Source organism: Podarcis raffonei, chromosome 1, assembly GCF_027172205.1.
Source record: "Podarcis raffonei isolate rPodRaf1 chromosome 1, rPodRaf1.pri, whole genome shotgun sequence".
Taxonomy (NCBI): Eukaryota; Metazoa; Chordata; class Lepidosauria; order Squamata; family Lacertidae; genus Podarcis; species Podarcis raffonei.
In genome coordinates, this window is record NC_070602.1 from 9,407,417 (window position 1) to 9,420,833 (window position 13,417).

The 13,417-nt window shown below is 47.8% G+C and overlaps 1 protein-coding gene across 1 annotated transcript in view; it reads left to right on the forward strand.

The window, feature by feature from the left end:
- The window catches only part of PRKCH (protein kinase C eta), a 108,100-nt gene that overhangs the window by 83,516 nt on the left and 11,167 nt on the right, over positions 1 to 13,417 (forward strand). Inside the window, exons 11-12 of the mRNA XM_053404071.1 lie at positions 9,866 to 10,004; positions 12,876 to 13,064. Coding sequence (XP_053260046.1) covers positions 9,866 to 10,004; positions 12,876 to 13,064 — 328 coding nt within the window. The remainder of the gene's footprint in view (positions 1 to 9,865; positions 10,005 to 12,875; positions 13,065 to 13,417) is intronic.

The following is a 13,417-nucleotide window of genomic DNA, read 5'->3' on the forward strand; positions in this document are numbered from 1 at the left end:
CAGATGCAGCTTTTTCACTCTGGCCACGTGACCCGGAAGTGTCTCCGGACAGCGCTGGCCCCTGGCCTCTTAAGTGAGATGGGCGCACAACCCCAGAGTCTGTCAAGACTGGCCTGTACGGGCAGGGGTACCTTTACCTTTACCTTATACACTGATTGGTTTTTGTAAAAACAAACAAACCTCAAAGTGGTTTACAAAGAGAACAGAACAATAGAATTATATGCAAAAAACCATAACAGTTAATCTTTTGATCATTCAAAACATAAAATCAACAATAAACTAACAACAGGATTAAAACATACATTCACATTCTACACATGTGGATAATAACAACAACAACAACAACAGCAACAACAATAATAATACATTTTATTTATACCCCGCCCTCTCCAGCCAAGACCGGGCTCAGGGCGGCTAACACCCGATATAATAGCTAATTGATTGATAGGCATGTCTAAACAAAAATGTTTTTAGCAAGTGCCAAAAAGATTACTGTGAAGGCCCCTGTTTGACTTCAATAGGCAGGGAGTTCCAGAGGAACTAAAATATTGGTATCTTACAAATGTGGAATGGTTGTTACATGGCGCCTTTAACAGTGCCAGTTCCGTGATCAAAGAGATCAAGCGGGCATATATGGGGTATGGTGATCTTGCAGGCAAACTGAATCCATTTTTTAAAATAGGGTTAAGGGTCATTCCATCTCCCTGCTGAAGCAATATAGGAGTTTTATATCCATGGAGCTTTATGCTATCCTAGGGTTGCCATATTTTGAAGAGCAAAAAAAGAGGACACATTTGCCCTCCTCTGCTTTTAAGTACAGATCGTTATGACAACTATCATTTAAAATACGCCTACTATATGTAGGCTACAGAACAGGGGCCAGCAAACTTTTTCAGCAGGGGGCCAGTCCACTGTCCCTCAGACCTTGTGGGGGGCCGGACTATATTTTTTTTGGGGGTGAACGAATTCCTATGCCCCACAAATAACCAGGAGATGCTTTTTAAATAAAAGCACACATTCTACTCATGTAAAAACACGCTTTCAGCAAAATAATAATAATAATTTAAGATGCTGCTCTGTTGTGTGTTTAGCCAGGTGCCTTAGATCAAAGTCTAATGCAGTAGAAAAAGTTTCTTGGGTTACTGCAAACAAAAAAACCAAGCTAAAAAATCCTTTTTTTGCCAAATTTGCACCCAGACATGGAAAAGAGGATGTGTCCTGGAAAAGGAGGAAATATTTCTGCCCAGCACTGAGCCTCTCCACAGAACCAGAGCACAGAGGCCATTTCATACAGCAAAGAAATAAGAGCAAGCAGTCGAGGAAAGGGAACGAATTCTAGTTCCTCCAGAAGCACAGGGGAGGTATCTGAAGATGAATGGGAGCCAGTGTTTCCATTGTCATGGCGACAGGCAAGAAGCAGAGACAGGCCTTAGGCTGGCTGTGCTTTGCCCTTTTCAGAGAGAAGGCAAGTGATGCCAAGCCGGACTAGAGGTCTCAGGTGCATCACCTAAGCGAGCCTTGAAGCAAAGTCTCCCAGAGGCTGATGTGTCAGGAAGGAGATGGTGAAAGTTAAGAGAATGACAAAGCCAAGCGGATAGGTACCCAAAAGAGCTGGAGGGGATGGCGGGGAGAAAACAAGGCGATCAAAAGAGGAAGGAAATTTGGGGAGCTGAAGTTTGTTGAGGGGGAATAATAGTTAGGAGACCCTGTATTCTCCCTCACAGAGCTCCCAGGGAAGAGGGACTGATTGTTAAACCACTCTGGGAGTTATAGCTCTGTGAGCGGGACTTGGGGTCTCTTAACATCCAATGACACTTCCCAGAATCCTTTGGGGGAAGCCATGCTTGTTTAAAGTTACATGAGTAACTTTAACATGAGGAAGCTTAACATGAGTCCACTTTGTGATGCAGCAGCAAAAAAGCTAATGCTATTTTAGGCTGCATCAACCAAAGTATAGTGTCCAGATCAAGGGAAGTAATAGTACCATTCTATTCTGCCTTAGTCAAACCAGAGTTCCCAGGATTATTTGAGGTAAGCCATTCACTGTTTAGGGACGTGGGTGGCGCTGTGGTTAAAAGCCTCAGCACCTAGGGCTTGCCGATCGAAAGGTTGGCGGTTCGAATCCCTGTGGCGGGGTGCGCTCCCGTTGTTCGGTCCCAGTGCCTGCCAACCTAGCAGTTCGAAAGCACCCCCGGGTGCAAGTAGATAAATAGGGACCGCGTACTAGCGGGAAGGTAAATGGCGTTTCTGTGTGCGGCTCTGGCTCACCAGAGCAGCGATGTCACGCTGGCCACGTGACCCGGAAGTGTCTCCGGACAGCGCTGGCCCTCGGCCTCTTGAGTGAGATGGGCGCACAACCCTAGAGTCTGTCAAGACTGGCCCGTATGGGCAGGGGTACCTTTACCTTTACCTATTCACTGTTTAAAGTGGTATGATACTGCCTTAAACAGTATACAGTAAAAAGGTAAAGGACCCCTGGACGGTTAAGTCCAGTCGAAGGCGACTATGGGGTTGCGGCGCTCATCTCACTTTCAGGCTGGTGTTTGTCCACAGACAGCTTTCTGGCTCATGTGGCCAGCATGACTAAACCACTTCTGGTGCAACAGAAGACCATGACGGAAACCAGAGCGCATGGAAACACCGTTTACCTTCCCACCGCAGTGGTACCTATTTATCTATTTGCACTGGTTATCCAGTGATGGCCAAACTTGGCCCTCCAGCTGTTTTGGGACTACAACTCCCATCATCCCTAGCTAACAGGACCAGTGGTCAGGGATGATGGGACTTGTAGTCCCTAAACAGTTGGCGGGCCGAGTTTGGTTATGCTTTCAAACTGCTAGGGTTGCCATATTTCAACAAGTAAAAATCCAAACACAAAAGTTGTTGAGCTTTTTTGCGGGGACACTGCTTCTGACTGCAGTTTTTGTTAGGAGAGGCTCAGAACTTACAGGGTTAAGAGTTCTGAGTGATGACGCCTCACATTCTTCGAGGCGTGGCAAAAGAACACTGACGCAAGTGGGAGTGTTCTGTATCTCTGAGAGAGAGAAACGCAGTGTGCGTGTTTGCTCTAAGGAGAGAGCAAGCGAGATGTCCGCTCTATCTCCAGGCGGGAGATTTATAGCTGTTGTGTTTTGCTAAGGAATAAAGACTTTAAAGATAAGCAGACTGCTGCGTCCAGCCTGAGTTACTGCCACCGCGCGAAGAACGTTCAAGCTTCTGTTCCGCTGTGTTTTACGCTCTGCTGCGTCAAAGGTCCCGGGGGGGAAGACCAGAGCTGCGCATGAGGAAGTGTGCCGGACCCCCCTGGACGTAATTGACCCGAATAGGTTATGGGGGTCAGCAATAAAGATAAGCAACGTTCGTGCGTGTGAGGAGGCTGCAGTCAGAGGCCAGCTGATGAGACGCTGGGAAAGAGATACTGCAGGCAAAGAGGCTGAGCAGCAGCCAAAGGCCAGCTAAGGAGTAGCTGGAGCCAGCCGGGAGGAGCTGAGATCTGCCGGACCGGGAGGTACTCGTGAGTAAGCTGGGCCCCCGGGGAGAGATGGCAGACAGCCATGAATCGCGTGCAGTCCCTTTTGAAGAGGCAGACGGGAAGGAGCCCTGGGCCGGGAGAAGGCAGGCACTGAAGAAAGCAGTGGGAGCCAGGCGAGAGGGGGCTGAGAATCGCTCTGAGGAAGCACCATGCCCAAGAAGCCCAGAGGGGGCTAGACGCCAGCCTGAGGGACGCCCAGAGGGGGCCAGATGCTGCACAGAAGCTGGGGAACGCCCAGAGAGTCCAGGAGGGGCTGAGGAATGCCCAGAAGGCCCAGAGGGGGCTGGGACTGTGTTGGAGGGCTGCCGGAATGCCCCTACATATGAGCTGCATGCTGGAAAGCTGCTGGAAGCTGGGAAGAGGAAAGCAGTGGCTAGCTGTTCCTCTGGAGGCTGTGCACCAAAGTTTGGGGGTGCAGGCCAGAAAGGCCGGTCCAAGGGTCTTGAGAGTGCCCAGGCTGTTTGGCAGGAGCTGGAGGGGGTTTGCAGAGAAACCACAGCAGAAGCCAAAAGCCATTTTCCCAACGGCAGAAAAGCCTCAAGGAGGAGGGCTGCTGGAGAGGTTGGGGGGGCACTGACGTCCAAAGGCAAGTTTGCAAAGTTTTCCACTAGGCGATGTTTTGTTTGTGCTTCGACTGACCATCTGCGTCGCAGCTGCCCACAGAGAGCAAAGGAGCCAGGGCAGGATGCGTTCAAGGTCGTTTCCCATGGGAACCAGCCCGGGAGAAGAGGCCAGCGTGGAAAGTCCCAGGGTCGGCCGGAAGGGGAGGAGAGCGTTTATCAACTGTCTGCTTCGATGGCGGTTTTGGAAAACACCACCTGCAGCGATAGCTCCAAGGTCGGGGGCAGCAGGAAGGCAGTTGCTAAGGCAACAAAGAAGGACAACTCCGGAGGGGGGAGAGTGCTTCGTTGGGTTGTTGACTCAGCTGCGAATGCCCATTTGGTAACAGCGCCACCTGATGGACAAATGTGGAACTGCAAGGCTGTTTCAACTGAGAAAACAGTTAGATTTGCTACAGGTTCACAGGGCCGTGTAACCCATGTTTCTAATATGTTTGTCTCTTTTTTACAGGCTGAATTGAAGGTTTATGTTCTCCCTGAGATAAAACATTGCCTGCTGTCTGTACCTTCTCTTTTACAGGAGGGATATTCTGTGAGTTTTGAAAAAAATGTTTGCACCATTTCCAGAGATGGGAAGGAGCTCGTAAGTGTTGGAAAAGATCAGAACAACCTCTTTGTTTTAGAATCACCTCTCGAGGGTGAGGGGAATGCTGGGAAAGCCACTGATCACACTCATGTGTCATGTGCTTGCGTGTGGCACAAGAGGATGTCACATGGGTCCTGTGAGGACGTTCAGATGTTATCAGAGTGCACCAAAGGTTGCAAGGTAAAAGAATGTAGTAAACCTTTGAATTGCAAGGCTTGCAGAAAAGCCAGAAACAAGGGATTTAGCCATCCCAGGGTAGAGAGAGTAACCACAAGGCCTTTTGAGCTTGTGCATGCAGACCTTTTAGGTATGCCACAGCCAAGTCTGGGCAAGGCCAAGTGGCTGATGGTGCTGACAGATGATTTTACTAGGAACTCCTGGGCTTTCACGCTGAAAACGAAGGAGGAAGCAGCGCAACTGATCAAAGATTGGGTTGCAGAGGTGGAACTGAGGTTCTCCACCAAGGTGCAAGGTTTCCAGTTTGACCGTGGTTCTGAGGTCACTGGGTCTGCTCTAAAGGGTTTCTTTCGCCAGAGGGGGATACGTCACAAGGTGACTTCTCCTCAGAAGAGTGGCGTGGCAGAGCTTAGGAGTAAAGCTCTGGTTCGAGCATCCGAAATTCTACTGGATGACTCTGGTTTGCCTCACAGTTTTTGGGGGGAGGCGGTAAAAACGGCCAATTTCTCGATGAACAGGTGCTACAATGCAGTGGTAGATGACACCCCATATTTCTTGCTCAACGGACAGAAGCCACAGGTGCATTTCTTCCGTTCGTTTGGTTGCAGGGCCATGGTGCCTGTACCAAAGTGGTTGCAGCAAGAGGGTGGTCCAAAGTACCAGGAAATGATCTTCTGTGGATATGAGCCTGCGACAAAAGGGTGGAGATTCGCATATCCAGAAGGTGATCAGACCAAGCTTCTGGTCAGTAAACAGGCTGAGTTCTTTGAGCAGGATGGTTGGGCAAGGCGCAAAGTGCGCTCTGACGTTCACTCAGATTGTCTGTACGACTCTGAGGAGGAAGGAGAGCCAGAGCCTGAACCTGCTGGTGGAGACCAGGTCCCTGAACAGAGTAGGGCGTCTCCACAGGTTGTTAAGGGAGTGTCCAAGAGTGAGCCCTCATCTCCTGTGCGCATAATGGAGAAAGCTCACAGAAGTGTCAAGTCAGAGGGGGAGTCTTCTGATGAGGAAGACGCACACGCTGGCCCCAGTGGGTCGGGAGGAGCACCCCAGTTTGTGCCCAGGCGGTCATCGCGGGCTACAAAGGGAATTCCACCTGAGAGGTTTCAGGTCACAAATGCGTGGGTTGGTTTCGCACAGTGCGAACCTAAGGTTCGTGAGGTTCAACAGGTGCCTAACAACGATGCCAGGAAGGGGCGGAAGGCAATGGGGAAGGTGTTGAACACTCAGAAGTCCTCTCAGAACGTGATTCGAGAGGGGGTGTTAGGAGAGGCTCAGAACTTACAGGGTTAAGAGTTCTGAGTGATGACGCCTCACATTCTTCGAGGCGTGGCAAAAGAACACTGACGCAAGTGGGAGTGTTCTGTATCTCTGAGAGAGAGAAACGCAGTGTGCGTGTTTGCTCTAAGGAGAGAGCAAGCGAGATGTCCGCTCTATCTCCAGGCGGGAGATTTATAGCTGTTGTGTTTTGCTAAGGAATAAAGACTTTAAAGATAAGCAGACTGCTGCGTCCAGCCTGAGTTACTGCCACCGCGCGAAGAACGTTCAAGCTTCTGTTCCGCTGTGTTTTACGCTCTGCTGCGTCAAAGGTCCCGGGGGGGAAGACCAGAGCTGCGCATGAGGAAGTGTGCCGGACCCCCCTGGACGTAATTGACCCGAATAGTTTTCTGTGTATGTCCGGACGTATGACATATGCAAATTTCAGATGTATGGCAACCCTAAGGTTGGCAGAAGCTGGGACAGAGCAACGGGAGCTTACTACCATTGAGCGGATTCAAACTGCCAACCTTCTGATCAAGAATGTGGTCCTCAAGTCGAGAATTCGTCTCCCTGCCCCCCCCCCCCGCCCTATGGCAATGTGGAGCGAGGAGCAAGTGAGATCACTCCAGTCAGGAGTGGGTGACGATTAACTCCTTGAAATTTCAGGGCAGGTGCAGAGGAGCTGTTTTCCCTGTTTCCAGTTCTATAGTGTTGTAGTCGTGGTTTTAAAATTTGCCTCTCGGAACAGGCTGTCACAACAAATAAGCTAAAAAAGGAACAACAAACTAAAAATGACTGCAGTGCAGCTTTAGAAAAAAGCCTCCCCAAATGTTTTGCTATTGGAAACTTTATCTGTGAGCGAGGCTTGAACCGGATGACTTACTGGGGGAAATTTATTTCCCCCTTCCCTCCCCAGACGTAATGTATTGACTGGGGTGGTAATGTTGGTCTTCTTTTGCTTGTCATTAAGATCTGTTTCTCTTTTTCCTTGTTCCTTGTTCCTTCTCTTTCGAATTACTGACTCTGCTTGGCTCTTCTCCCCTTTTAAATCTTCTGCTAGTAGTTATTTGTCTCCTGCCTGGGCCTGTTTTCCAACCTCACTGCCTGAAGTCGGATCCCATTGCTCTTTTCCTCTTCCTGAGATTGCAGCGGAGGTCTCATTCACACATAGCACAAGGAAACCACCTTAAACAACCACGGCTATAGTTTACCTCCACAGTGCTACAATTCCCAACAGAGGAGCCATTAATGGATGCTGGGTTTTTGCTGACGTTTTTATGTATAAAGTGCTTCCCCTCACATTTGCTTTTGGCAGATGACACAACCTTGATGGCAGGAAGTGAGGAGGAATTAAAGAACCTTTTAACGAGGGTGAAAGGGGAGAGCGCAAAATATGGTCTAAAGCTCAACATCAAAAAAACTAAGATCATGGCCACTGGTGCCATCACCTCCTGGCAAATAGAAGGGGAAGAAATGGAGGCAGTGAAAGGTTTTACTTTCTTGGGCTCCATGATCACTGCAGATGGTGACAGCAGTCATGAAATTAAGAGACGCCTGCTTCTTGGGAGAAAAGCAATGACAAACCTAGACAGCATCTTAAAAAGCAGAGACATCACCTTGCTGACAAAGATCCGTATAGTCAAAGCTATGGTTTTCCCAGTAGTGATGTATGGAAGTAAGAGCTGGACCATAAAGAAGGCTGATTGCCGAAGAATTGATGCTTTTGAATTATGGTGCTGGAGGAGACTCTGGAGAGTCCCATGGACTGCAAGAAGATCAAACCTATCCATTCTGAAGGAAATCAGCCCTGAGTGCTCACTGGAAGGACAGATCCTGAAGCTGAGGCTCCAGTCGTTTGGGCACCTCATGAGAAGAGAAGACTCCCTGGAAAAGACCCTGATGTTGAGGAAGATTGAGGGCACGAGGAGAAGGGGATGACCGAGGATGAGATGGTTGGCCCGTGTTCTCAAAGCTACGAACATGAGTTTGACCAAGCTGTGGGAGGCAGTGGAAGCCAGGAGGGCCTGGCATGCTCTGGTCCAGGGGGTCACGAAGAGTTGGATACGACTAAACGACTAAACAACAACATCATAGGGATCGATGGTTCTTCCCAAATGACAGTGACTCAAAGAACACAATAGGTGCTAGTCAACTGAAGTTTACTCAGAGCAGACTTACTGAAATGCATGGCTCTAACTTACTCACCTCTGTTGATTTCAGAGGGTCTACTCCGAGTAAAGTTGAGTACCACCTGCATGGTATTCATGTGACTCATGACAGGATCAGTGGTTCCCACTGTGGGCAGTGCCCCCCTCTGTGGGGAGGGGGGTTACCTGGGGAGGGTATTAAGAGGCAAGGGGGCATCAGGGGGAGCTGTAAATAACTATGACTCTGAAAAGTGGATATTGCTGGATCAAGTCCATCATTTTTGTTGAATTAAACTAAATAGTTTTAACTGGATTTTGAATAAATGTGCAATCAGTGGTCACTGTTTTGAATTTTATTGTGTTTTTTATCTTCCTTGGTGGGTCATGCAAACTGCTATTTTGAATGATGCTTTTTTGGGGGTTGGGCAGATCTGAAAAGATTTGAGAAACACCGGTCTGAATGATTCAAGCATCACTTGGGGAGGGGAGCGGGAACACTGAAAACAGAATTTGGGGTAGCATCCTTGCTGGGTGGGTGTGTGTAATTAAATTTTTGGTTTTACAATTTAAAATACTCATTTAAACATTCTTAAAATATCAATGACTTCCCTTCTTCTCTTCCCATAGTTCATTTTACATATCATAAAAACCCCTGCATGTTTTACAAAAACTAAACCATGCAGTATTCCATTATTACATCCATCAAAACTCATTTGCACTGTTGAATTTATCTTAATGCTGCCCACGTTATCAAGTGTACACAATTTCCCCCGTGTATTCAATAAACGTTTCCCAGTCTTCTCTAAACGTATGATCTTCTTGCTCTCTTATTCTGTACGTTAAATATGCAAGCTGCGCATATTCCGTCAGTTTAAGTTGCCATTCTTCTTTGGTTGGGACCTCGCTCGTTTTCCATTTTGGGGCTAACAAAACACAGGCCGCAGTAGTGGCATACATGAATAACCTTTTTTTGTTGGTGTTGATCTTCAACTTGTTGTCACACTTCCTTTTTGTCTCAATTTACCGTATGTTTCACTCTATAGGACTCACTTTTCCCCCTACAAAAATTAAGGGGAAATGTTTGTGCGTCCTATGGAGCGAATGCAGGCTCCTTGGCTTTAGCGATAGCAACGTGAAGCCTCCGAAGCACAGAGGGAGCGCTCCCTCCGCGCTCCAGAGCCTACGCGTTGCTTTTGCTGAAGCCTGGAGAGTGAGAGGGGTCGGTGCCTGAAGCCTTTGGAGCACAGGGGAACTCGCACTGCACTCCGAAGGCTTCGGGTTCCTTTTGCTGAAGCTGGGAGAGCAAGACTCTCCTGGCTTCAGGAGAGAGCTGCGCAGCGCCCCTTCAGCCAAGCGGGAGGAGAAATGGAAGGGGCTCCATTTCTCCTGCCGCTTCGCTGAAGGGGCGCTAAGCAGAGAGGGGGAGAATTTTTTTCCCTTGTTCTCCCCCTCTAAAACAAGGTGCGTCCTATAGTCGGGTTCGTCCTATAGAGTGAAAAATACGGTACTACCTGCAAACTGACGTGTGTCTCCACTGTTGCAGGGATCTGAAGCTGGATAACGTGTTGCTCGATCACGAGGGCCATTGCAAGCTGGCCGACTTTGGGATGTGTAAAGAAGGAATCCGCGACGGGGTCACCACGGCGACCTTCTGTGGAACACCTGACTACATCGCCCCAGAGGTACAGGAAAGATGTCGCCTGTGCAGGAGCTTTGCTTTCTCAAACGCTGCATTTCCCCACCAGGCTCAGCTCGGCAGTGCAGAAACCGAGCTAGGCCAGGTTATGTGGCAGAATAAATGATTCCAAATTAGAAATAATTTGCACAGTATTTGCGAGGCATTTGGATAAATGCTTGCACAGGGTTCACATATGTAGTTGCTTCAAAGCCATGAGACTCTTCTGCATGCAGCATGGATATTGTTCTGCCAACAGGACAACGGTTCTGTGCATGCACCAAGAAGCTCACTGCGTGCAGATAAAGCAGTGTGCATGAATAATGAACATCTGCAAATGGAAGTCCGTGAGCTGATGTGGAAAAAACCCTGCAAAGTGGTTGTGCCTCAGCAAGGGCCAGTATGTTCCCTATCAGTACAGTTGTACCTTGTGTTAAGTTGTGGGTGAACATATCAGACGACACAGTGATTCTTCAAACAGCTCTTGTTTATTCACAGGCCAGAACAGAACTGAACTGAAGGGTTCAGTCAGCCTGCTTATATAGAGCTCCACTACAACGTAGCTGTAACAATTTCCCAAAACTATCCAATCAATGAACGTCACTTTCGATCCCTTATTTGCATAACTATCTACAGTATCTTCCTGCTGGCCCAGGGAGAGAACCTCAGTACATAACACCTTGGATCTCAAATGCCTTGGCTCCCAAACAAATCGGCTCCTGAACGATCGAAACCCAGAAGCGAGTGTTCCAGTTTTCGAACAATTTTCAGAAGCCAAATGTCTGGCGCGGCTTCCGATTGGCTGCAAGACGCTCCTGCAGCCAAACAGAAACTGTGCCTTGGTTTTTGAATGGTTTCAGGAGTCGAATGGACTCCTGGAATGCATTCTGTTTGAGAACCAAGGTACGACTGTATCTGTGTGAATTTGTATCAAATGCATCCTGTGCCCTATTTTGCACAGGTACCTCTGGATCAAGTTTAGGGTATTCTCATTGAACATTTCAGGGTTTTCTTTATGTCCTGTCCATGGGCCAGTTCACATGTTAAACTTGCTCTTTCATCAATCATGCATGCATCTGTAGTGCTCCTCTTGGTTTCTGAGTACTTGATGATTCACAGCCACTTGTGAGACAGGTGACAGGAAAGTTCTTTCTGTGAGATTAGCCCTGCAATGGCTCGTTCACAATCCAAGTCGTTTCTGAACGGCTTTATTTCTGAACAGGTAACTTCACTGTGAAGAACCCACACTCTGAAGAAGTGTGCATGCACACGAAAGCTCATACCAATAACAAACTTAGTTGGTCTCTAAGGTGCTACTGGAAGGAATTTTTAAATTTTGTTTCACAGTATACAAAACTGACTTGTGTCCAACAACCAAATTTTACAGCTTTCAGCTTTTCAGCTAGCATTCCTTGAATGTGTTTAGAATTCTTACGTGTGTCTATTGACTAACTCCCAACAATACCATACCAGACGTTTTCCTTAAATTCAAGGAACCATACTTCAGTCAATCAAAATTACTCTATGGGATGTTGGGGGAACCAAACTAGGCAAGTCCTTCAGGGAGCCTAGTTTACTTCCATTACTTCTTGTCATAAGTCGTTGCTTGATGCTGCAATCATCCCATGGTGACCAGGCAAATGTGAACCAGGACTTGATTGCTTGACGTTTGTGTGGGTTGGAGAATGCTGTACTCAAATCACACTGCAAAGGATTTTGATCATGTGGCATGTGTTAATTAGCTGGCCAATCCCAGAATGTCTGTGCTGTCTATGACTGTCCTTGCAAATCAGACCCTTCAACCATCTCAGCAATTATCGCCCATTTGCTACTGTAAAAGGTTAAAGGTGTGCCTGTTTAACATATATTTAAGCTCTAGTTATCTACCAATGCAACTTGTTGGATTTGCTTGCCATTCAATTCCCACCTTATGGTTTTCTCCTTTCCATACCTGCCAGCCAAGATTTCACTTCCTGCATCTGAAGAAGTGAGTCTATGAAAGCTTATTCCATAGTTCAGTCGGTAGAACCATGGGACTCTTAAGGTTGTGGATTCGAGTCCCACGGTGGGCACTGCAGGGAGTTGGACTAGATGATCCTTGTGGTCCCTTCCAACAATTCTATGACCCTAATACATTTATTAGGTTCTGTTTGACTCCTTGTGATTGCTTGTGGCAGCTAGACTAGTGATTGGGCGTGGCCGCCAGGACCACATAACACCGGTCCTGAGAGATCTGCATTGGCTCCCAGTATGTTTCCGAGCACAATTCAAAGTGTTGGTGCTGACCTTTAAAGCCCTAAATGGCCTCGGCCCGGTATATCTGAAGGAGCATCTCCACCCCCATCGTTCAGCCCGGACACTGAGGTCCAGCGCCAAGAGCCTTCTGACGGTTCCCTCGCTGCGAGAAGCCAAGTTACAGGGAACCAGACAGAGGGCCTTCTCGGTAGTGGCACCCACCCTGTGGAACGCCCTCCCATCAGGTGTCAAGGAAATAAGCAGCTATCTTATTTTTAAAAGACATCTGAAGGCAGCCCTGTTTAGGGAAGTTTTTGATATAATGCTGTATTGTTTTTAACACTCGATTGGGAGCCGCCCAGAGTGGCTGGGGAAACTCAGCCAGATAGGCGGGGTATAATAATAATAATAATAATAATAATAATAATAATAATAATAATAATAATAATAATAATTAATAATTAGCTGCAAGAGCCTAACATGGCTGCTCTTCTGGAAACCATTACGAAATCTCACTGGGCTTTGATCTGTCATCCTCTTTCACATATGCATGCCATCACTCGGCGTTGCAGTCCTCAACAGGCAGGGAATAAGAATGACTGGGTAGCATTGTTGATTTTGACTCCTGCTCATCTCACGGCAGATTTTACAAGAGATGCTGTATGGTCCCGACGTTGACTGGTGGGCAATGGGAGTGCTGCTCTACGAGATGCTCTGTGGCCACGCTCCTTTCGAAGCTGAAAACGAAGATGACCTCTTTGAGGCCATCCTTAAGGATGAAATCTCCTACCCGTCTTGGCTCCCAGAAGATGCTGTTTCAATTCTGAAGGCCGTATGTATCCACTTGTCTTGTTTGCACAACTTCCCTCTGACTTACATCTTTTGCTAAACAGTAAGAGTCGGTAGGAATTTTAAAATATCCCCGTTCACCCAGGCATTTGCAGAGAAGGCATTTGTCACATGGAAGATGGAGCAAGCTGGTTTTCTGCTGCTCCAGAGGGTAGGATCCGAACCAATGGATTCAAATGACAGGAAAGAAGATTCCGACTAAACATTAGGGAGAACTTTCCGACGGTAAGAGCTGTTCAGCAGCAGAACAGACTCCCTCAGAAGGTGGTGGACTCTTCTTCCTTGGAGGTTTTTAAGCAGAGGTTGGACGGCCATCTGTCAGGGATGCTTTAGCTG